Raw genomic sequence first — 25,855 nt, forward strand, 5'->3', positions numbered from 1 at the left:
CGGAGACCGACCCCGGAGCAGCTGCACACAACTTGTTTGTTGGAAAACAGCGGGGCTGGGTCGGCTGTCCTCGCCTGAGGGGCTCTCGTGTGTCGGGGCAGGGGCGCCCTCCCGGCGGGGTCGCGGGGCTGCGGACGCGCCGGGCTTCTCGCCCGGACGCGGGGACCCCCACCCCTCCTCGACTCCGTGCCCCCCACTCCAGCCTGGGGCTTCCCCCCGCCGCTCCAGGTCGGTTTTTCCCGGCGACTCTGCTGGTGACTTCCAAAGTCCCAGGGCTGTGGGCACACCTCGGGGTTTTCTCCCGCCTCCTGCCTGCTCTCCTTGGGGCCCCAGGAAGTCGCGAGCGCCCCACGGGTGGTTCGTTCCGGGCGGCGCGCGGCGGAGCCTGCAAGGAGTTGGGGAGGAAGGGGCGACCCTGCCGGGAGCGATGAAGCCGTCTTGGCTGCAGTGTCGCAAAGTCACCGGCGCGGGGGGACTCGGCGGGTCCCTGCCTGCGTCCTCTCCCGCGCGGGGAGCCGGCCCGGCCCGCTGGGCGTACGTGGCCCCCGGCCCGCGGGGCGCTCTCGGGGGCCGGGGCTGCAGGGCGCTGTCCTCGGGCGGCGGCGAGTACAAGACCCACTTCGCGGCCTCGGTGACCGACCCCGAGAGGTTCTGGGGCAAAGCCGCGGAGCAGATCAGCTGGTACAAGCCCTGGACCAAGACACTGGAAAACAGACATTCGCCTTCCACCAGTTGGTGAGTGACTCCTGCGCCCACCCCCATCTCTTTTGGGCGTCCAGGTTCGACGTCCCCTGCGTCATCGGAACCTGGAGTTCTTTTGGGAAAAGAAGATGAGACTGGAGGTGTGATCACATCTTTTAAATCCGTATTTAATTTCAACTTCAGAGTCAAGCTCTCTTGCCTTGTGTTGAGGGATTCAGTTACCTAGAGTGAGAGCCCCGGTTCCTGTAAGACCAGAAATTTACCTATATGGCCAGGCTCTGCTTAGTTGAGCAAGAGCCAGCCCCCAGAGACCCACAGTCTAGAAAGGGAAGCAGCCACGGAAACAGGTGCAGAGTGATGAACTAAGGGAGTTTCTAAGTATCCTCGCGCTGTGGGGAGGAAGAGAGTTGGTGAAAAGACTTCAGTCAGATCACACCTAAGTAGAAATTGGAAAAATGGATATGTCCTCTCAAAGTTGACAAGGTCCCAGTTATTAAAGTCCAGGAGGTGGAACACAGGTTGAAATTTGACTGTTGATGTGGCTGCGAATAATTGTGTTGGTGGGAAAGGGGACTGGTGAGTCGGGTTGGTTTGGGAAAGGTTTTATGTATCACACCAAGTAGCTGGGATTGGATCCACAGCCCTTTCCTGTATATGAAGCTGCAGTGTATTCCAGAGAGAATAGGCAGTACACCTGCCTAGGAGGTGCTAGAAATCATGGTAGGAAAAAAGATTTTTCTTTTTTTTTCTTTTAGAGTTGCGATTGTAAGTAGTTATAAACATTGTTTTTGTGTTACAGCAAACAAAAGATACATTTGTAGACTAAATGCCAAACTTGTCAGATTCTTAAGGGTTAATCACACAGGCGGACTCAAGAGTTATGGCTGCTCTTTGGGCCACGTGCCTGGCCCTTAAGAATGTGGTTGCTTTCCTTAGCCAGCCATGAGGGAGAGATGTTTTCTCTAAGAAAGTCTGCAAAACACTGCAGTGGGGTCTTCCACTGCCATTTCCCAGTCGCCAGCAGTGAAATGGGAGAATGACATGGTCAGGTTTGCATTTGATGAATGTCTTCTTGTTGAGAGTAGGAATCTGGAAGGGAGCAGGACCGATCTCTCTAGCAGAGACTGTTCTCTGTCGCCACCGTGCTCTGTCCCCTCTTGATTGTTTGGAGCTATTTACGTGGTTTTACCTTTAGAGTCTAGCACATTTCCCCATCCGGTTCAAGTTTTTCAGTAGTGTTTGACTGACCCTCTCTTATGTACCCGTCAGTGAATCAAGCACTTGGTATGCATGTGGCAAGGGGGGTGGGGAGGAGTCATGATGGTTAACAGCCTGGTCTCTGGGGCCAGAATTTTGTGTTTGAGTTCTGGCTCTTTACAGTTACTGGCTGTGTGTTCATAGGCAAGTTGCTTAATATCTCTGTTCTTCAGTTTTGTCATATAAATGTGTAACTAGTAAGATTAATTTGGTAAAGGATTAAGACCAAGCCTTAAAAGAAATAGACCCTATAAATGTTAGAGTAAGAATAGCTATCTTTGCACTTGCATTCCACAGTTATTTAAGAGCAGGAAATCTCTGGATCTGAGAAGATCAAAATACAGAGATTATTGTCTCACCTAAGAATGTGTTCTCAAAGTTCTGTGTCCATATATCTGTCGAAAAGTATGGAATTGAAATTATTTTTGTGACCACCATCCCATAAAACTGTGCAGAAAACTGAAGAAATCACTGGGATATTCCAAGTAAAAACCAATGAGGGCCAGACCTAAGGTAGTGGCAGCAGCAATGCAAAGAACAGGTTTCTAGAGGATTAATTGAAGTTGGGGAGGGCTCAAGGGAGTGCAAACAATGTGGAACTCAAAACGTCCATCAAATCGACCTTTAAGATCTAGAGATTTTCCCTCTATGTTTTTTCTCCTCTCAATTTCTAGTTGCTTGCCTGAATTTTTAAAAATTGTATGCATAAAATATCTGCTTTTAAAAAGGTTTTTTTGCCAAAGGGTCCTTGTATGTATTTTCAAAAATTCAGTACATTGTATGTCACAGTATTTGATAATACTGTATGCGAATTCTTCATCTTTGTACTCTTGGAATCACGTGGCTGTACCTGTTTTATAGCAGCTCAACAGATCAAAGTGAATAACAGATAAGTCTTTGAGTCTGTATTTGTTTTAGCAGTGTGATTCAGTCTTACTGAGGAGTTTGGTTGGCAGAGCAGAGTTGGAGAGGCAAGTAGACATAGGAGACCATCCATCCAATCTGAAACTCCATTCAAAAAATGGTTTCAATCTGAATCCTATTTGCAGATATTCTTCGTTGGTTAACATTTTTCTGCAAGGTAAACTCAAGGTCGGGGCAAATCACCCCTCCCCCCCCCCTCGCCCCTTTATATCCCTATATTCTAGGGCAGAACAGACATATGAATTTAAAAAGTGATAGGTAACAGGATGCATGGACTTGATTATTTTTGATTCTGCATGTCTTGGGGAGTGGCAAGTGGATACAGGCCCAATTTGATGTGAAGGTGCTTTGCTTGCTTCTTTTTGAAGCTGGGATCTGGGGAAGGGAGATGTTGACCACCAATCCTTAAGTAAAATGAGGAAGGGTTGCTAGCTAGCTGTTCTCTTCAAGGTGGAGCTGACATAGGTGTGTAGTCAAGATTGCTGAAGCCGCATGGTTTTCCAGAGGTCAGACGGATTCTTTCTCATTATACGCTTGTCTGTTAATTTTTCGTGTAAGCAAACTCCCCTCTGAATCTACAGGCCTACCAAAAGCCCCAACACATAAATAGTAATGCATAAGCTTTCACAGTGGCATAAACTACCGAACAGTAGTTTACACATGCAGTAGTATGAGCATGCAATAGAAATCTTTGAGGGTGATACATTAGGGACCTTCCATTGTAGTGAATAGCCCTGTACAATATATTTCTGGGACTGTAATCTCTGAGATCTTTGAAAAACAAATTACACGTAGGTGCTTTAGGAACATGTGAAGAATTACCTTTCCTCATGGTTTGTTGGTTCATTCACATTGTTGACACCTAGCTTTGGGCAGAATAAAGTCTCTATTATAGAGACTTCAGTGGAGAACTGAATATACGGTGAAGCAATTAGAACCCCTAGTAATTTCTCTAATCCTGGAACCACAGAATGGATGTTTTGGTTGTTTCCTCCTGATGAATTAGACATCCTACTGCCTTTCCTGAAATTGAAATCCAGCTACCCATCTCTGAAGAATTAGGCAAATCACTTTTGCATTATGCATTGTGGTTAATTTTTTCAGTCTGGGTCATTAATTATCCCTTTCTCTGTAAACATTGCAGTCCTATTTTAGTTTATTTTTATTTAAACAACATTCAATGATCAAACTCTCACATACTGTTTGATTTAGAATTTAATATGTATTAACAGTGACCATAAGCTAATAAAGAAAAGTCTAAATGCAGATGATTAGAAAATGATTTCTGCTTGGTTAACATATCTACAATGGAAATTGTGTAGGTACTTTTTTTTAACATGCAAGATCTCATTTTCTGACTAGCTGCGAAATAAAGGTTGTTTAAGTCTCCAAGTCTTAAAATGGCTTATAAGTGTTAAAGATATCAATTATTCACTCATTGTGTATATAGTACAAAGAAAATGATGAAAGAGATGGGAAACATACAGTAAATTATTACAAAGCTATTTCTTTAGAGTTGTGGTAAGTACTATGAAATAATAAGGGGATTTACCATAATCTTTTCTGGAAGGATTGTGGTAGGAGTCTTGAAGAAATGATGGTTAAACTGAGATCACAATGTGTAGGGATTAGACTCAGAAGGAGGAAGGAACATTCCGGACAAAAAGAACAGCACATGAAAAGGTTGTGAGGTATGAAGTAGCTCAATAAGTTCTAGGAACTGAAGGAAGGCTAACTTGGCAGGTAATAATTAAGAAACAGAAGAAAGCCATATTGTGAATGGTCTGGTGAGTCATGTTAAGGATTTAAAAATTTTTTCCTGGCACAAAACAGGTCACATAGTGGATGATCAAAACTTGAACTTCCTACTCTTCTTTCTGCACTGGAACAAGAAATGTTTGGGTTCAACCCCAGCTCTTCCACTTACTTTGGATAGGCTTCAGTATCTGTATTAGTAAAATAAGAATAACGATAGTATCAATTTCTTAGGATTATAGAGGTGGGTGGGAGCATGTAAAATGTCTAGGACTGTACCTGACACACAGTACTAGTTACTGATGTTTGTGAAATATGGAAGAGAGATTAGTGTGGACCAGAAAGCTAGTGTGGACCAGAAAGTTTTCAGAGAAATGGTAGCATTTGGACTCAAAGTAGGATTTAGAGAGAAAGAGCAACACTTTTTGTGTGCAAAAGAAAAACTTTTGTGTGCAAACCAAACATGACAGAAGCATAGAGGAGAGAAAGAACCAAATATGCTTGTAGGTCAGAGTGAATAGTAGATCAGTTGGCTTGTAGTGGTTATTTTGGAGTTACAGGTACTCCAGAAGGTAGTTTCAGGATGGTTTTGGAAGGCTTGGAACAGCAAGCTAAGACATTTGCATTCACTTTTTAGGCTGTAAGTCACAACCTGTCTGTAAGCCTGCAGATAGGTTTAGTGTGACTTAGGTGCTGGGTGTTTTGCTTGTCTGTTTTTGAAGTAGTTGTCAGTATTTAAACATTGGAGGATTTCATCTAAAATGTAAATTTCCTTTAATGATTCTGTTTGGGCGGGCTTCTTTTGAAAAAAAGCTTATTAACTGTCCTCACTTGGTCAGCATTTTCGCATGGCAACACTTGGCTGGAGCTGAGTGGCTGCTGTCCCAGGTGAAATTAGACATAACGAGCACCAGGTGGGGTGCAGGGAAGCAAAGAAGTTATGATAAACCTGAGAATTTGACTCAGATATGCAGGTGGAGGAATTGATTGTGAATTAAAGATAATGATTTGAAGACTGGCAAGGGCTTGTAGGATTATAGATTTGACTGAAATTTGTAAAGAAGTGAGAGCTAAAGCATGTTGAATGTTGAATGGGGAGAGAGAGCAGTTTCGAGAGAGAGAGAGAATGAACAAAATACTAAAAACTGAACTGGGAAGATAAGTAGAAGAGGGGGAAAACCAATGAGAGTAGATGAGGCTTGTTCAGAGAAGTAGGAAGAGCAGAATATTTTGGTGCCATGGGGTAAGAGGGAGAGAAGAGATAAAAATAGGGAAGGTCAATAGTGGTCAAGGGCTCTAGAGATGTTTTGAGGCTATTGAGGATTGAAAGATAACAGTTTTGACACAGAAATCTTCAGTGATTTTTAATAATGTGATGTCAATGGAGAGGTGAAGGCCAAAACCAGGATCCCGAAATACAGAGGGAACTGGTGGTAGGCAAAACCAGTCCAGGGACATATTGGACAATGACAGGAAGTGGGGGGCGAGATGACAGCATGTGGAGGTGTCTGGGTTGCCTGAAAAGAAGTTTCCTCATCATCTTTCCTTTCCCCACCTCCCCCTTTAAGAGCATCTCTTGTTTAAAGGAAGAAGTGAAGAAATCCGTGAAATAGGAATGAAGGGAATTTTCCTTATTTTGAAACCTGTTCCTCATTAACAGGACTCCTTGTTTTTACAAGTTGAACTTTGTGTGGTTTCTTATCCGTTGTTTTCTTTAGATACCAGTTCATGGATAAAACAAAATGGAAAAATCTAAAACATGGAATAAAAAGCTACTAAACAGATTTACATGTTCTTGTTATGTATTGCAGAGATTCTAGTGAGCTAGATATCTAAGCATTTGATGGTGAGTTTGACGGGGAAGATAAAGAGACAGATAAAAAAAAAGATGAAAGAACTAATATTTGTTGATTTGTTAAATTATTCTGGGCTTTCAGACCTGTCAGTAAGTGGTTCAGAGGAAAAAAAGTTCTTTATCTTGTACTTGCAACTTTTCTGAGTTTGACATTCTTTCAAAGGAAAACAAGGAAAATATAATGTGGATTTTATATAGTCAGAAAGTAATTTACTCCTCTACTGAATTTTGATTCTTTGGCAAACAATTAGCCACATTAAGCTGTCTTAGAAATTCAGCCACCCTCCTTCTCTTTCTTTTCTCTAAAATTTCCTTCATATTTATCAGATATTAAAAGTGTATTTACTTCTAGTTGAAAGGTGAGAGTTTTATCTTGGGATGAAAAAAATGTATCCCCTTCTGACAAACTCTAAATGAAATGAATTTATTCATAATATTGTGCACAGTACAGATACATTTGAATTTTAAATGATCATTTTTTACAAATAAAAAATATTTTATGAAGGTACATGGTGAGCATGAAGAATGGTCTGTTAGCAATACTCTCCCTCAGATAAACTCATCAAGAAAGACCAATTTAAAAAGATGGGCTTTATTTTATATTCTGAAGGTCAACAGCTTGGTGCTGTGCTGTATCTCATTTTCTGTCTGTCATGCTGCTGAAAGTTCAGGACAGAACAGAGTGAACTACTGGAATGCTGCGATTACATAAGCAAGGATGGATTGCCTGACAAATGGCATAATCAATGAACAATGGAAATTCAATCAGCTGTGACCAATCTTCTACCAAGTGTGGGATAAAGTCCACACTCTTAGTACCTCCTGGAAGGTTGCTTACTTTTTCCTTTGTTCATGCCATATACTATTAGTTGAGAAAAAAATCCAGTAGTTGAAGTTATTTTTCTCTTCTTGTTCTCCTTTTCCCCCTCCAACTCCTCCTTTTTCTCCTCATTTTCCCCTTCTCCTCCCCTTCTTCCCTGCATCCTTCCTTGTTCTTTTTTTTTTTTTTTTAAGAATTTCCCCTTAAGCAGTGACTCTGTGAAGGTGGAATCATTTCTTTCCATTGTGTGAAATTTGTGAGAGAAACATGTGGGAGGCTAATGAATATTTGTGATAATGTATATGAATGTAATAACCTCTTTACAGTTTTAGGAAACACATCTGAATGTAAAACTTAAATTCTTTATGTAAACCATGTGGTAAGAGAACTTATAAAAGGTATGAATTATATGTACTTTTGCTGGCATTATGGCCAAATGAGGTAAGGGACAATAAATGGAAAGGAGAAGTATTATGCTTATCTAGGAAAATTGAAGTTTAAGAATTTCCAGCTTGAAATCATTAGAATAGCTGAAAACAGATCAGGTAACTATGTTAGAGGACAGAGTTCGATTTATAACTTTTAGGTAAGTAGTGAATTTTACTGATTTAAAATATTAGTTGCTCTAAGTGGGATAAAAGTGTCTAAAGTCTGTAGGTCTTGACTTAAGAGATAACTCTAGACAAGAGGAATACCTTCTCCAGGTTTTGATGTTAGAATAGCAACATATTCCAAGTATAATTTTTGAGATGTCTCTCCCAAGTGGCATTAGTTAAGTAAAAGAAATTTGGAAGATTAAGGGAAAAGGAAGGATGCTCTGTAGACATGATCAATATAGATATCTGTGCAAAAAAAGTAGTACAATAAAATGATAAAAAAAATTCAGTAGCCAAAGGGACGTAAAATCATTATTATTGACTGTTTGCTAAAATAACCGTAAGCGAAAGCACTAGAACTTAGAAAAGTCTACTTTTGCACTAATCTCACTTAGCTTTCTCTCCACACTTTTTAAAATTTTCAGTTTCACTGATTCTCAGTTGTGAGTTAAGTGCTTTTTAAGCCACAAATGCCCTGACATTGCCTTGCTCCCAACTCTCCCTGCTTAATCAAGGCTGAATGAAGTTTGCCACTGTTACTGATGCAAATTTGTACAATATGCTATTATTTTCCCCTTGGGTAAAAATGTGGGTTGGGGAAAAAGTGTTGAGGATTGTTATTAGTGGAGAAAAACAAATTGATTTCTGGGTTAAAGCTTAGGTCCCCTGTCCTTGGGCAGTTTACTGTACCAAAATGTGGACCGTGGTGAGTATTGCCGTTCAGCAGTGTCTGTTCTCTACTTTTGAGCCCACAGGAGGGTCCGGCTTCCCATCCCAGGGGTGTGATTAGCTTTGGCTAAAGCAACCAGAGGAAGGCGTGTCACTTCCTGTGAAACAATTAGTGGCTAGTGCTTCAATCCTTAGTCCTCCCTGTCTGTCAGAGCCACTGTGGAAGCACCTATAGCCTGGGTAACCGAGCAAATGCGTAGGTGATGGTTCTTTGGGGAGTCCACTTGAAGCCTCATTAAGGGTGCATGAGTAAGAAATAAACATTGTTTCAAGTTATCGAGTGTTTGCTATTGTTACTGTGTGTAATCCAGCCTATTTTATTGATTGTGAAATCATTAATATATATATTAATAATATGATAATAACATAGAACTTTTTGAATGAACGTGTCCAGCATATAGTGAAAACAGCTAGCCTTATGGTATCTGGGCTATGAGCCAGATAGAATACTAAGTACTTGAATTTATTTAATATTTCTAACAACCCTGTGAGGTAGGGGACCTTTTACTCTTGTTTAGTGTGTATGGAAATGAACATACAGTGAGTTTAAGAAAACTTGCCTAAACATATAAAACTAATAAGTAGCAGGTCTAGGATTTGAACCCAGGCAGTCTGAATTTGGGCTTCCTAGGTGGCTCAGTGGTAAAGAATCTGCCTGCCATGTAGGAGACTCAGATTCAATCCCTGCATTGGGGCAGATCCCTTGGAAAAGAAAATGGCAACCCACTCCAGTATTCTTGCCTGGGAAATCCCATGGACAGAAGAGCCTGGTGGGCTACAGTCCACAGGTCTCAAAGAGTTGGACATGACTAAACACAGCAACATAGCAAAGCACGGTACAGGTTGAATTTAGTGTCTGTACTCTAAATATACACTACATTATATTGTTTCCATAATCATTGTCTTAGTTAATTTTATCTTTTTTTTTTTCTTTTCTTACCCCTTCTCCACTGAAACCACTAAAAGTAACTTAAAAAATCGGATTTATATCTCAGAAACATTTGGAAAATATCTCTGTTTTATTTAGAATGATAGACTGATGTTCTTTGAAAACATAAACTGTATGTTTTACGCAAAATATTTAAAATGTATACAACAATCCCAAAAGTGGTGGGAGAGGGGCTTTTATATTAATTGTTACCTACTTTAGAAATGTTTCCTGGATAGTAGAAAGCAATATTAATCCCTTCTCTTAAGAATGCTATGTTGGTTTTCTGTCTTAAGGAAAATCTATAATGACCACATTATTACTCATTGCTTGCAGTGTGCTTTAACATTATTTTTATGAGAACATGGTGATAAATAGCCTAATTAATTCATCTAATTATGACTACTTGAAAAATGTCCTTTCCTTCAACTTCTCAGGAAAAAATAATAGGACTTGTTACATGTGTGTAATTATGGAAGTTATTTGTTTTGATTACTTTTTTTTAATGCATTCTAGTATTCTTTGCTGTTTTGCTTCCATTGCTTTTCATCTTGATCCTAACACAGGTGGACAGACCTTGATACATAACATATGTTAAGTGCAGAGATGAGCTTTTTCTCAGGGACTCATATTGCATCCATCTCTCTTGTTTCTAACATGAATATCTTATTTTTGAAATCCAGTACAAGGACCATGAGCTGTGGGCTCTCTCACTAACCTGTGTTATTCCATAGGTGTTGCCAAACTTTAGGGAACAAATGATCTAAAAATGTTAAATCTTCCTTTGAGTGTCTAAAGGATGAGCCACAGCAATATCTGAAGAGTCTGTAATAGATTGAGAAGAAAACACACATGATTGTTCTCTAGCACACGACTGAGTTATTCATTCTTTTCTTTAAGACTGATGAATGCGTTTCAATAATGATGATAACAGTGATAACAATCATGGCAATACAACAGAAGTCACTATGGAGCACTTGCGCTGGGTCAGACCCTATGCTAATACTATATGTATACTTTGAATCCTTCTGACACCCTATGAGATACGTATAATGCCTTTTTTATGACTGTGTAAACTGAAGGACAGAGATTAAATGACTTGTAATATAGTGGTAGACTTAATTTTTCACACCCATTGGGTCACATTGTAAGAGCCCAATTTCTGTAGTAAGTTGTGACTACACTCTTTAAAACATCTTTTGCCTGATTGTCACATGACTGTACCTGGAAAGTACAAAGGAATGAGAGCAATGTTTGAAATAAAAAAAAAAAAATTAATCAGAGATGTAACTTCCTTTCTCTCATTTGTCACCTATGTTTCTATGTGTCTTCCATTTTCTTCTCTCATTTTAGTGGAATTTAAATCTTCACTATTTTCCCAGAGTCAACTTGTCTTCTTGGTAAATGGTTCTTTCCTAAAAAGCCTATCACCTTGAATCTTATTTCCCTTTAAGCTAGTTTGACAAAGAATGCTCAATTCCCATTTACATTTAGTCCCTATACATCCACTATATAAGCTCATACTCCACTGATACTTTTCTTTTACCAGGAACTTAAAAGATCACAGCTAGTTGACAGAAGGGCAGGGATCAGGTCTCAGTCATTTTGTTGTCTCCACAGTGCAATGCGTCTGACTTTGTATATGTCTGTCAAACCACTTCAGGTTTAAGAGTTGTTTCAATGTCGTTTTACCAGGTTGTCATGTTTTAGTCACCTTATTTAGTAAACATATTAGCAGATAAACAAAAGAAAACTCACTGTTTAAAAGTAATAAAAGACAAATACCATATGATCTCACTTATGTTGTTTAGCCACTAAATCATGTCTGACTCTTTGAGACCTCATGAACTGTAGCCCATCAGGCCCCTCTGTCCATGGGATTTCCCAGGCAAGAATGTTTGAACTGGGTAGCCATTTCCTCCTCCAGGGGATCTTCCTGACTCAGGGATCAAACCCATGTCTCCTGCATTGCAGGTAGATTATTGACCACTAAGCCACCAGGGAAGCCCTGATCTTACTTATATGTAAATTCTAAGAACCATAACAAACAACAAAACAAAACAAAAACCAGGCTCACAGATGCTGAGAACCAGTTGGTGGTTGTCAAGAGGAGAGGGAGTTGGGTGCAGGTGAAATGGGTGAAGGGCATCTTAAATACTTATGTACTTGCATGAGTGTGTGTGCATACACATATGTGAGTGTGTTTGTGAGTGTGTTAAAGCATTATAGAACAGAAATATATATTATTACCATAAGAATAGCACCAGTAATATTCCTTACCATAGTTTTTTAACTTCTCAAGAGCGTATGTTCTTAAAGAAGAATTTAGAGAAAGTTAAATAACTTGCTCATGTTCACTTAGAAAGCAGGTGGCAGATCTGGTATGAAAAACGAGATTTGTTAGACTTCAGCTTCTCATTGTGTCATAGTTCATCTCCAGTTAATCCTATTTTATCCTCATAATAACAATGTTAACAGATTAAAAATATGTCAGGTGCACACACACACACACACACACACTTATATGTTTGCTGACCTGTTATAAAAGTGAAGTTTTTTTTGGCTCTAGAACTTATTCATTCTTAATCTGTTTGTTCCTTCATTTATTCTTCCTTTCTATTGTTCACTCATTAAGTGTTTAGTGAATGCTCATATAGGCCAGGTACTATTCCAGGTGCTGAATAAGAGTCCAAGTAGAGTATAACTTTGAGTAGTGATTTCATACATCAAAGGAAAAAAGTGTTTTTGCCTGTAATAAGATAACTTTAATTTTCCTGTTTAATAAAAGAGTAATCATGAGTGATATGGACTATCTAGTTATTTTCTGAAAATATGGGTAATAAAATTTGCTTTATTTTGCAATCAAGTCTACTCTGAATTACCTTTGACCATTGAGGTGTAAGTAGAATATACAGGCTATATTCACATTATGGTGAACCATGGCCATTTTCTAACTAATAAATCCTTTGATACATAAAATAATCAACCAATTTTAATTTTATCCCTTTGTGCAGCTTCTTATTTTCTGCTAGAAGTGCTAACACCCAGGAAAGAGGAAAAGACAATACAAAAAGAATAAAGAGAAATAATGGGCTTGGTTAGCATCAGCTAGATAATGAACTCTTGGATAATTGAGCAGGCTGCACTGCATTCAAGTTTCAAATTAATGAAATGTTAATGGAAAATGTTTGATCTATGATATTATATGTAGACAGTGAGGGAATTGGCAAGGATAGAGCAAAGACATAGTTTGTGACCTTGTTGTTAGATTATTTTGAGGATAAGACTAGGGAAAAAGACAATAAAAAATTTGTCTATTTTTCTTAATGTTTTAATTTACACTCAATGGTATCTGGTTGGTTAAGTTGGCTTTAGTTTCTGACTGTGTGTTAAGGTTGTTTTGGCGAGAGTGAAGGTGGAAAATTGGAAGAGATTTAGTGGGGTTTAATTAAAACAGCAGAGATTTTATCATCCAAAAGCCTTGGTTTGAGACATAGATTTTGAATTATTTTTCATTGACATTTCTTATTCAAAAGTAATTCTGATTGAAATTTAGGTTTGTGCTTTTTTTTCCCCCAGAAAGATGCAGTGTTACTTTAAATTTTAATTGTGTAAACTCAGGAAAGCCAGAATAGATGGAATATCAATTATAGTTCAATATCTAATCTCATATATATCTTGGTATAGTTGGTATATTGCCCTTCAGTCTTTCATTTTCTTTTTAAATTTTTATTTTGGAATAATTATAGACTCATAAGAAGTTGTAAAAATAGTACGAAGAGGTCATTTATACCCATCACTTAGCTTTCTCCAATGGTAACACCTTACATGACTATAGTAAATTATCAAAACAAAATTGACATTGGTTTAATACAATTAACTTGACTAACCAACTTATTCAGATTCACCAGTTTTTGTTTTTTGTATATGTTGTGCTTTAAAAAAATCTATTATCTATTTCTGTTTGTCAGTTTGTTTGACTCTCTAGATCTCTACTGTTTTTCTTACAGAAAAATAGAATTATAAAAAAATAGAATTATAGAATCATACTGTTCATATTGTTTGATAGCTGATTTTCCCAGTTGGAGTAAGTTGTGTTTTTTTTCATACCTCTGTTCTTCTATTGGAGAAGGCAATGGCAACCCACTCCAGTACTCTTGCCTGGAGAATCCCATGGACGGAGGAGCCGGGTAGGCTGCAGTCCATGGGGTATGGAAGAGTCAGACATGACTGAGCGACTTCACTCTCACTTTTCACTTTCATGCATTGGAGAAAGAAATGGCAACCCACTCCAGTGTTCTTGCCTGGAGAATCCCAGGGACAGTGGAGCCTGGTGGGCTGCCGTCTATGGGGTCGCACAGAGTCCGACATGACTGAAGTGACTTAGCAGCAGCAGCAGCAGCTGTTCTTCTATTCCGTGATTTTAATGTATGCAGAATATGTTTAAATATTATGTTTTTCACAACCCCTCCCTGTTGGTTTTTAAGTGGTTTCTCTTTACTTGAAGGAACACTTTCTTCTTTAGAGACAGCATTCCAAAGATCTCTCTGTCTCTGTGGCTGACTGTCCATCTGTCTCTATTTCTTTCCTTCCTTCTTGCAGACAAATTCTTAGATTTCTGAGTCAAAGAGGAATTATATGCTTCCTGATATATATTGTCAAAATTTTTCTCCAAAAATATTAATAAATATTGTGAGTAAGTCTCCACAACCTTTTTCCTTATGAGATATTTAGAGAATAAATAAAGATAATAATTTAGTGGACTAAACATTGGGTGTTTTAAGATCTTAACATTGTGTCACCTTTGTTTCAGATCATTTTATTTTAAGAAATAAAACAAAATTGATGCTCCCTGTGTATCTCCCTCAATTTCATAGTCTTTATAGAAACAATCTCAGAATAATAAAGAAGTCTCAATGGGAAGAAAAAGTTCTTTTTAGACATTCTAAAATGATTGATTGTATTCTTTCTCTTTAATAAGAGCTTGTATAGACCATTTCTCTGCGGACATGAGCTAAGTGTGTAGATTGAGTTAATAAATATGGTGTCTGCCTTCTGGGAGCCTCAACTGTAGAGGACAATTTCCTCAGAACATTGCAGTGTGTCTTTCTGCCCGAGTTATAGCCTTAACGAGAAAGAAATGGAGAGCTACGATGAAGACGTAATGTGAACGTAGAAAAAATACAGTCCTGAAGTCCTCAGGTTTAGAGCACATTAGTTTCAATCTTCTGTTTCCCCCGTCTCTTCTTCCCATTTCTCCCTCACCAGAGCAAAATAGCACCATGTCATCAGATTGGCTTTTTCTTCCCTTGCATGGTGCTGGGGTTGCTCTCTCTTTCTCTCCTTTCCTTTTTGTTCTTTCTTTATCACGTCATCATCACTATCATCAGGATTAAATGCTAAAAGGCATCTTCTCTTTCTTCCAACAGATACAGGTTGGCATTGGAGAGTGTGCACCCTCTTCGGCCCACTCTGATTCTCTGGATGGTTCGGAGATTTCAGGGTTACCTGCTTAAGGTCTCCATGCGCATCCTGGTCTGTAGGTCTGGTTTTCCAGGAACCTGCTCTGATTTGGAGTTATGTTCCTTATGAGCTCATCGTGATCTGTTTCTGAGTTGGTTGACTGAGGACCACTGCTCCTGAGTGCCCTCAGTACTTCTCTTGAAAAGGGCTGACTGATAAAGTTGACTTTCCTTTAGAATGTAGTTTTAAATATATATTTATTGAGGATTATATTTAGATTTTAATAAATTTATGCTTTGAAATTTAAATGTCTTGATTTTAACTTTTACATTTGACCTTTAACTTTACTTAATTATGATTTTAGCTTTTCCTTTTTTTGAATTGAGTTGAATCCTACTCCCTTTTGCTTCAGTTCTTCATTTTTCCTGTATTTCCTCTAGAATAAAAATAAAACAAGCAAGATGAAATTGTGTCCTCATCTTCTGCTTTGAATTTAGCTGCCAGGCATGACTCACAACCTAGGGCTCTTTAGGATCACTCATTCATGCCTTTTCTGTCTATTGACAGTGGATCCAGTTCAGATAACAGGTATTGATTTCTTGAAAGCCTTTCTTTTTACTCTTTTTCCTGTTGGCTGAATTTCTCACCACTGGCAGTTCTCTCTGTTTTAATCTGAGATGATCTGACAGGGGTGCAGATCATTATTTCATGTCCTTTCATGCTGAGATGGGACAATCTGTGGCGAAAGCTGGTAGGCTGGGGCCAGGTTCTGAGTGTATTTACTAGTGTATAAATTATCAATAGGGCCAAAGAGCACCTCTCACTTTATGTTAGGTTTTTCTGTTAAAATATTGTCCTATAGAGAGATATGCCTTCCAGCTTCTTTTACAAACACAATATCCCTAGTGGTTAAATGAGCATGAGGTTATTATGCTGCCCCGAGTAAGCAATTACCAATTTGGAGGGTTTCCTGGAACAGTCAGTTGATACTGTCCAAGGCCAAGTACCTGTAACTTAGATAGATGTCACAGTGTGAGAAAAGCAATATGATGCCCTCTTAAAAATGCTTAAAGCCTTCTCTGTGTCCAATAGTAGTCTTTTGAGCTAGTCATTGTTTTTGCTGAGCAGTTACCTCATGAGACCCTTATTTTTATTTGTGTTAATGTGTCAGAAGAGTGCTATTTCAATATACATTCATTCACACTTGCAGCATTAATTTAAAAATAATAATTAAGCATTTTCAACATGCCGTTAATGAGCTAGCACATAGCCTGTGCCCATAGGAAATGGTGTCTAGTGAGGGTACAAAATTACTCAAATTAGCACACAGACATGGGAAACTGGAAATTCATCACATTTTCCCTGGCGTCGAAAAGTACTGGGTTCTAGTCTGCGATGTGTTAGTTTGATAATTCTGGGAAGCTTTTTGACCTCTTTAAGCCTCATTTCTCATCTGTAAGATAGATATAATATTGTCTTTCTCAAGGGATAGCGCATGGATTAAATGCTTTACCAAACTCAGTTTAAATGACCAAACTCAGAACCTGGCCCATTATTGGTAATTAACAAAATGCTGTTCCTTCTCTTGCTTCAAAAGTATTTATTTTTCTTTTTTATTTCAGGTCTCCCTTAAAGAGTACATAAACCTGGTACCCAGAGATGATAAAACCTCAGTTTTCTTTGATACACCCTTCTTCCTACTTCAAGCTCCTTTGATTTGTTTCTACACTTCCCCCACTTTCTTTTTTTTTTTTTTAGTTCCTGTGATTTTCTAGGCTAGTCAATAGATCCTAACTGATTATCTTACCTTGTTTGCCTCCCAGTGTGACCTGAAGTCCCTTTCTGAACAGGGCATTCCCTTTAAAAGGTCTCCTCTTCCTTAACAAGGTATTCAAGGCTTTTAAGGTAAGACTTCCACTGGTCTTTCTTGCCTTAGCTCTTGTTATGGTCCCAGCCCAAACACACATCTCTTCCTTCCGCAGCACTGATGCACTTGTAAAACAGAACCTGAACTTTGCCCTGTTTTTCACTTTCCCACTTGCCAATGCCATTAAAAACAAACAGTATTTCCACTAGTGTTCAGTCCTTCTCTCCTCAGCTACCTTCACGTTTTACCCTTTGGTTTTAATAAAATCCGGCTGAAAGATCAGGATAAATAAAGAGAACCTTCTCTTCACATCATAACGTCTTGCCCTGTGGTCTGGTTTCCAAGTCCTCTTTTCCCTTACACTCCTGCGTCCACTGAGAGGTGACCTCAGGCCTCATCACTCGACCCAGATTCCTCTTCCAAAAATCCATCAGTGTCAATTTGTTGCTTAATTCTACGTATTGACTTGAAGTCCTTAGCTTGTTTGATCTCTACTTAGTGTTTGACTCTGAGGACCTTCTCTACCTCTGGAATTCCCCGTGGCTATGCTGTCCACGATGATAGCCTATAGCCACATGTGGTTACTGAAATTTGTTTAGTTTAATTAGAATTAAATAAAATTTAATTTACATAGCTAATATGGCTATTGAGTATTTGAAAGGTGGTGAGTGTGACTGAGTAACTACATTTTAAATTTGTGTTTTAATTAGTTTAAATTTAGCCAGCCACTTGTGGCTAGTGGCTATTCTGTTGAGCAGTGGAGATATAGTACAGTTCCATCATCACAGAAATTTCTGTTGGACAGGGCTCCTCTGGAGTAAAGATTGGCAGAATTTTTCTTTGAGGGGCAAAATGGTAAATATTTGGCTTTTCACACCAGACGGGTTCCATTGCAACCACTTAATTCCACTGTTGTCAAGCAAAAGCAGATACAGAAAATATATAAACAACTAAGGGTGACTGGGTTTCAGTAAAGCTTTGTACAGTGAAGTGGTGGGCCAGATCTGGCATGTGGCCAGAATTTGCTGACCCTTCTCAAGCCCTGGTTTCTCTTCCTAAAACATTTTCTTTTCGTTCTTCTGTGTTTCTCAGATCTCTGCTCCCATTCCATCTTTATCATCACAATACCTGATTACTGCAAAAAATCTCATCAGTCCCCTTTCCTTGTGTCCTGCTGCAGTTCATTGTACCCACTGCCACAGAACTGTTCTTTCATAATTCATCGAAGTCACATCATTTGTCAATGTATATAATGATGGTAATCACCTCATAGGGTTAGTGAAAGGGGTCAATGAAATATGTATAAAATTGTGCTCATGGTGGATTTAGATTTCTCTCACATTAACTCATCCACATAGAATAGTGTTTGTGACCCAGAGTGTGACATCCTGACATCCAGTTCCAGCTTGTTGGACTCCACTGTGGACCTGGCATAGGCCACATAAGCTCTGTGTACCTCAGTTTCCTCATCTGTAAAGTGAGGATATTAGTATACACATAAAATTCTGGGGAGAATTAAATTAATTTGTATTAAATGCTCATGGTATTTTGTTGATACAGGGCTACGTAGTTGGTTTTCATTTTCTTTTTCTAGTTTCATAGGTGATTGAAGAAAGATCTAGATACATTAATATGTCTGCATTCATGCAACATGTAAACGACGTGTCTGAGATTTGAACTCTGGTCTTTTGACTTTAAAGCCCAGGCTTACTCCATCCATTTGAACATCCACCACTCCTTACCACATATCCGTAGTTGGAATTAATCTCTTTTTGCTGTGCTTTCATTGAACTTAGTTTGTACTTCTGTCAGGAAATTTGCCACATTTTGCTTCTTATTATAGTTATTGCAAATTAGTCTGCCTTTCAGAGTAGAGAATATGTACTCAGTTATATTTTTTCCCCTTCCTTCACAGCCTCAGCTAATCAACAACAAATTATTTATTGTTAAATTTGGTGAATAGAAAAATGTTTTAAAAGTATTATTGACAGTTAACAGTGGAGATTGTAATAAGCTATAGTCTTCTTGTAAAATAATGAATTATTAATTATAAAGATTATATGTTTATTATTATTTTAGTTTATAGATTTAGTATTTTAGTATCCAGATAACTAAATGTATTCCCCATCATCAAATTGTTTTCAGTATGTTGCTTCTGGTTTGTTTAACTTTTGAAAAAGAGCTTGGAATTTTTTTTTTCCCTGAAACTATGATGAAATGAAGACCCACATAGGAGATCTTCAAAGAAGGGAATTATAATTTGATACAAGGAAGAAAGCTCATATCAAAAGGTAAATTATAAGTTAGATTTTCCAGTTATTTAGTAATGAAAATTTACAGAGTAATCAGTAGCTGAGTGTATAGAGAGGATTACAATGTTGTCACCACTAAATATGGTTTTGCTGGAGGAAGCTTTCAATAGTTATTTCATGGAAACTGAAATATGGCAGTTTGTGAAAGAGTTTCATAGGCCACACTGTTAAAAGCATTGCTTTATTAAATTTTATTTTTGGCATGGGAGGCAGTGGTAGAATTGAGAGGAGCATTTTAGGCTTTACTGATTTAACTTTTCATTGCTGGATAATCAAATTCACAGAATAAATTTCTATCAATTTCCCCTACTGAAATAAGGATTTTTATTTTTTTGAGTGTCAGAGTTTCTTTTTCCTTTTGTAATGTTTGAAGATTGACTTAATAAATACATCCTTAAAAAGGAAAAGTTACCCTTCAACAAAGGGAAGGTTGGTGGTGATGAGTACTGATGGGAACAGAAGAATCATGTACACATTTGCCACTAGCTTTTTCTGGCTTCAAGAGATCAAGACCATGGAACTTGTTAGGCTCCCTGCTTCTGAAGAACATTTCAGACATGCATCCACATTCACCAACTTAGCCGACTGTGTAGGCCAAGTACACGCTCCAGTCTAACTCATAGGATGGAAAAGCTGAAGTCAAACACAGTGCTGGCCAGAATCAGCTGTTAGGAAAGACAGGGGAGACTCAGGGTAAGCTGAAGTGAGGAAACAGAAGAAAAATACCACTCAAGGCAGATTGTTTTCGAAGAGCTAAGTCTAAGATTTTATGATAGATATAAGCTAGCAGGGGTTGAAGAGGAAGAGGCAAAGAAAAGTAGTAAACTATCTTCAGGAAATCTAGAAGGAATTTCAAGATGTTTCTTCTTTCCAGAGCCCCCCTTAGTCCCGCCTCTGTGAGCTCAGACACTGATAATAGCTCACATCAGACTTCTTTTCAAGGAATCTAACATTACCGCTACAGAATTGCACTAGCTGAGATTCCTCCCATTTCATTTGTCCTAGAATTCATTCCTTTGGCTCCTAAATTATAAAATAGGACAGTTTTTAAAGGTAGTTTGAATTTGTGAAAGAGTATGGATCTTAAGACTTGTATCAGGATAGATTAAGTCATCCTGCAGGAATAAACAGCCCTCAAATCTCTATGTTTTAAAATAGCCCAGGTGTATCTCACTCATATTACAGGTTTATTTTGGGTTACCCAGGAGATTCGCTCCATGTCATCCATCCTAACTCAGGGATATAGGCTGATCGTGCAGTTGCCATTTGGAGTATGCTTGTGGCAGGGAGAAGGAGAAGTTGTCAACGTGCATTTGCTCTTGAAGACTCTGTATATTACCTCTGTTGCCATTTCATGGGCCACAGCAAGCCACACAGCCATACTTCATTTCAAGTGGATATGAAAGTGCAGTTCTGCAAGTGCTTGGAATGAGAACAGCCAAAATCGTAGTGGACAGCAGGAATAATGACCACAAATTTATGACAGATCTCTCAATGTGATTTGAAGGTTCTATCTAGCTATTATTGACTCTTCAGCTGCTTGAGGTTAATTCTGGTGGAAAAAAATAAAAAGAACAAAGTTTTTATGGCCCAAACTTTGGTTTCTTAAGACTGAGTTTAGATGTTATCATATATGTGAGAAATGCTTCTTTTTTTACCAGAAGGATATTCAAAAAAGATGTTTTTATTATAAAATTTTTCACTAGTGGTAGCTATGCTGATTACAGAGTGATGATTCAGTCAGATTAGGAGAAAAGCCACCTAGACTTTTAAAGCATTTAAAGTTATTTCAATATATTTAAATCATCTATTCAATATATAAATACATGCTCATGAAAATTAAATAACACAGGAAGTATTTATCATATAAAAATATAGACTATCCCTTTTCCATTCTGTCCCTCAACTTTCTCTTATGCAGAGTTTACCACTGTTAATATTTTCCTGTCCATTTTTCTAGACTCCTTGTGCTTTTATGCAACACAGAGATGAACATGTAAGGAACTTGCTATGGCTATGTTAAAAGTACATTTTGTATATGTGTGTGTGTGTGTGTGTGTATGCATATTCCTAAATTGCTGAACTAATTTATTTGCTCACCTACTTTATGTGAGAATGCCAGTTTCTCTTTACTCTCACCAACAATGTATATACTATATTTTTTATACCAGTTGGCTCAGACAGTAAAGCATCTGCCCACAATGAGGGAGACCCTGGTTAGATTCCTGGGTGAGGAAGATCCCCTGGAGAAGGAAATGGCAACCCACTCCAGTACTCTTGCCTGGAAAATTCCATGGATGGAGGAGCCTGGTGGGCTACAGTCCATGGTGTTGCAAAGAGTCGGACGTGACTGAGAGACTTCACTTTAACTTTCAGTGTAGAAAAATGATGTCTCATTATTGTTTTAATGTTCATTTTTCTGATGTTTTTTAGACTGAGTACCATTTTTATGCTTATTGGCTATTATCATATTTTTCCTCTATGGATAGTGTGCTGAAATTCTTTGCCTATTGGATTTAAATTTTTTTTTCCTTATTGACTCATAGGAGCACTAGGTAACTCAGATGGTAAAGAATCTTCCTGCAATGCAAAAGACCCAGTTCGATCCCGGGGTTGGGAAGATCCCCTGGAGAAGGGAATGGTTACCCACTCCAGTATTCTTGCCTGGAGAATTCCATGGAGAGAGAAGCCTGGCAGGCTACAGTTCATGGGGTCACAAAGAGTTGGACACAACTGAGCAACTAACACATACTTACTTGTTAGTTATGTTGAGAATATGCCCTTCCCACCCTCCCCACACCTCGACTTTATCTTGTCTTCTATTTTATGCAACACAAACACATAATATACACCCACACACGTGCACATACACCCAAACGTGCTCATCTGAGTGTAAGGTTCAGCAGGTAGCTGAGTGGAGAACATTTCAAAATCCAAGTAAGGATCCATGCTCACTCATCAGTGGATGCAGGTTTTGATTGCTACAGTCCTTTCGATAATTTTTCAGGGAGAAGAGGGAATTTTCAGGTGGCAATGGTATACGGAGTTTCTGGGCCTCTTGGAAGTTATATGGAACATTGTTTCTATTTTACAGGTCTTAAATCTTCAGGACAATTAGGCATGCAGAGATTATACTTGTTTCAGAAAGACTCTAGGAAGGTAAACTTTTGCATGATGCATATGTGTGTGTGTGTTTGATTATTTTTAATTTTCCATCTAAACAGCAATGACCCATTCTTTATTCCTACCTGCCTCTGACCTGGGAGTTATTTCAGAGCTTTATTAAAAAAGAAGTTTTCTGTTAAGTGTTTGTATTTCCTGCTTAGTATTTATAGGTTCCTTATGAATGTATTCCGTGGTAGGGCTATATACATTTTTCTGCTCCTTCTTTTTCTTTCTTTTATTTTAACTTAGCAGTATATAAAATGTCACAAATTCTATGGATCTGCCATGTTTCTCGTGATTTCTGGATTTAGCAGTCATTGATCCTATCTGTTTTATAAATTAAAAATGTTTCCACTTTTCTGATCTAGTGGCAGCATTTCTAGTGGTTCCATATTGCTTTCAATTTTATTTCATTTTATATTTTTTATGTTATTCAGGTAGATATGACAGTTTCAGATTGCTTCCAATTTTCTGCAGAAGGAATTCAGATCAGGGGTTGGGTAGGATAAAGAATATGAAGTTTTTTCCTTTTTGCAGCAGAATTAAATCTGACTGAGTTTAAAAAGAGAGCTATTCAGACTATATTGGCAGAACATTCCAGAGGTAATGTCTAGGGGCTGTATAGCCCTGATACAGATGCTGGTGTCCATATATATATATATATGTTCATACACACAAATATATGTGTGTGTGTGTGTGTGTGTATGTATATATATATTTATATATACACTGTTTCTTTGTGATACATGAAATACTAATACATTTGGGAAGACTGGAACATCACCAATGAGTGAAAACAGGATTAGTCAAAAAAATGATGCTTAGCAAATTGACTGCTGATGAATAAACTAATTTAACTGTACTGCCACATCAAAATATATATATATGTACACATGTACAAACATATATATATATATCATAATGCATGCCAAGTCACTTCAGTCATGTCTGACTCTTTGTGACCCCATGGACTGGAACCTGCCAGTATCCTCTGTCCATGGGATTCTCCAGACAAGACTACTGAAGTGGGTTGCCTTGCCCTCCTCCAGGGAATCTTCCTGACCCAGGGATCGAACCCAAGTCTCTTATGTCTCCTGCATTGGTAGGCAGGTTCTTTACCACTAGCGCCACCTGGGAGGCCTAAATATCATAATATAAACATTAATATATAACAGATTTTACACACAGATTATATATGTATATAAATATGTTAATGATACCTTTAAGACATCAGTATAAAAAATTAAATCAGAAGAGAGTAATATGAATGATCTTAGAGGGGAAATTGTGATGGAAAATTGTGAATTTATTTGACTACATATGAATTTAAAATACCTTTCTGTCAGGAAATACCATAAATTAAAATTTGTGAATAAACTGAGAAAATAATTTATGTTTTAGACTTAAATTCAATATCCTATATAAAGGACATTTAAAAATTGGTAAGACATTGTGTTTAATACTAGTAGTCACATAAAGCAAAACTAAAACAATTTTTTACTTCTAAAATTGAAGAAGATTGAGAACAATCTGTGTTTAGAGGAGTGTGATTAAATGAACTTTCAGGTAATGCTGACGGTAATATAAATTGATTGAACATGTCCAGAAGGCAGTTTGGTCATTTGGTGTGTGAAAGTATGTATGTGTGTGTGATTATAGAAATCTTGTTGGCATACATAATAAAAAGCAATGTGACCAATATTTCTGTAAAAGAAATATCATTTTGGGATCATTTAAAATAATGATAGTATTGTGAAAAGCAATTTGCCACAATGCAGGGTAACCTTGTGCTTAAATAGTGCTGCAGAAGCTATTATTGAACAGCAATTGAATGGAATATAATGCCTTGATTAAACATGTTTTGAGAATTTTTCAGGTCATTGGAAAAAACTTATAATGTGTTCTTAAACAGGCAAAATATTTAGATGTAGAAAAAAATAAAAGAAAATACTCTGAAGTATATTTTCTGGGTTTTCTGCAGTGAGCATTAGTGATTTTAATAATCTGGGGTGGCAAACCATTTAAAATCTTCTCATAAATTTTTAGAAGGGGTAGTGAAGAGACAGCACATAGGAGGCATCCAGTTGATCTTTACTGAAATGATTTGATTTCAAATGAAATAAAATCTTGTAATAGTAGAATAGTCAGATCTTTGAGCTGTGAGGCCTTTTGCAGGTCACTTGGTCCCGTTATCCACAGTAATCCAGTCCTTAAGTTTAGCCAGTTTATAGCAGTATATTCATTACCTGTAACCACCTCTGGAGCCACGCCAACATGTCACTCCATTCAACAGTTCTTGCTTATCATTGCTTGCACGCCCTTCCTTCTGTTTGAATTTCTTTCCTGTCTGTCCCAAAAGGTACCTTAAAATTCTTTAAATTTCTCTAAGGACATCCTTAAAAAAGAAAATACTAGTGTGCAAATAATTTAAATTTTAGGCCACTCAAAATTTGCAAATAATTGGAAAAAAAAAAGTTCTTTGAGTATAAGGTGAATTTTGGGTGCCTTCTATATCTTAGCTATTGTAAATAACGCTGAAGTGAACATAAGGGTGTATATATCTTTTTGAATTAATGCTTTATTCTGGTAAACACCCAGAAATGGAATTGCTAGTTTTATGGTAGTTCTGTTTTTAATTTTTTGAGGTGCCTCCATACTGTTTTTTATAGTTGCTGAGACAATTTACATTCCAACTAACAGTGCACAAGGGTCCCTAGGGTTGTTTTTTGATTAGATGATTTTATACACATGAAGCGTAAGCTATTAATAAATATCATTTAGAGACTTTCATGACAAGGCGAACAAAATGTACCTTTTCCTATTCATTCCATTAAATATAGCTAAAAACAAGACATTACATATAAAATACACATAAGAAGACTGAAAGGAAGAGAGAAGAAACCAGATTTGGGACGGAGAAATGACATGACACTTGAATTCCCCAAGTTTTCTTTTTTGCTTATATGTCCTAGACTGAGCGCTGGAGAAGGTGGCAATTCAGAAATGCCAATGGGTGTAGAAAAAAAGTTCCAGCAAATTTTCTCTTTGGATCTCTCCCCCTACCCCCAAAATAAAAAGGGGTAGGGAAGGGCAGGACTGGAAAAGGTCAGTTTTCATTCCAATCCCAAAGAAAGGCAATGCCAAAGAATGCTCAAACTACCGCACAACTGCACTCAGCTCACACGCTAGTAAAGTAATGCTCAAAGTTCTCCAAGCTAGGCTTCAGCAATACATGAACCATGAACTTCCAGATATTCAAGCTGGTTTTAGAAAAGGCAGAGGAACCAGAGATCAAATTGCCAACATCCGCTGGATCATCGAAAAAGCAAGAGAGTTCCAGAAAAACATCTATTTCTGCTTTATTGACTATGCCAAAGCCTTTGACTGTGTAGATCACAATAAACTGTGGAAAATTCTGAAAGAGATGGGAATACCAGACCACCTGACCTGCCTCTTGAGAAACCTGTATGCAGGTCAGGAAG

General features: G+C 38.0%; 1 protein-coding gene across 5 annotated transcripts in view; it reads left to right on the forward strand.

Moving 5' to 3' along the window:
* The first annotated feature begins 323 nt into the window (after positions 1-323).
* ACSS3 (acyl-CoA synthetase short chain family member 3) overlaps positions 324-25,855 on the forward strand; it is a 249,175-nt gene continuing 223,643 nt past the window's right edge. For all 5 annotated transcript variants that reach the window (XR_014083314.1, XM_081594857.1, XM_081594856.1 and 2 more), the window contains exon 1: positions 324-735. Coding sequence is in view for 4 of the 5 variants with exons in the window: in XM_081594857.1 (XP_081450983.1) it covers positions 428-735 (308 nt within the window). In the remaining variant the exon portion in view is untranslated. The remainder of the gene's footprint in view (positions 736-25,855) is intronic.

The sequence above is a fragment of the Giraffa tippelskirchi genome, chromosome 4 (assembly GCF_054371585.1).
Source record: "Giraffa tippelskirchi isolate mGirTip1 chromosome 4, T2T-mGirTip1v1.2.pri, whole genome shotgun sequence".
NCBI classification, from domain to species: Eukaryota; Metazoa; Chordata; class Mammalia; order Artiodactyla; family Giraffidae; genus Giraffa; species Giraffa tippelskirchi.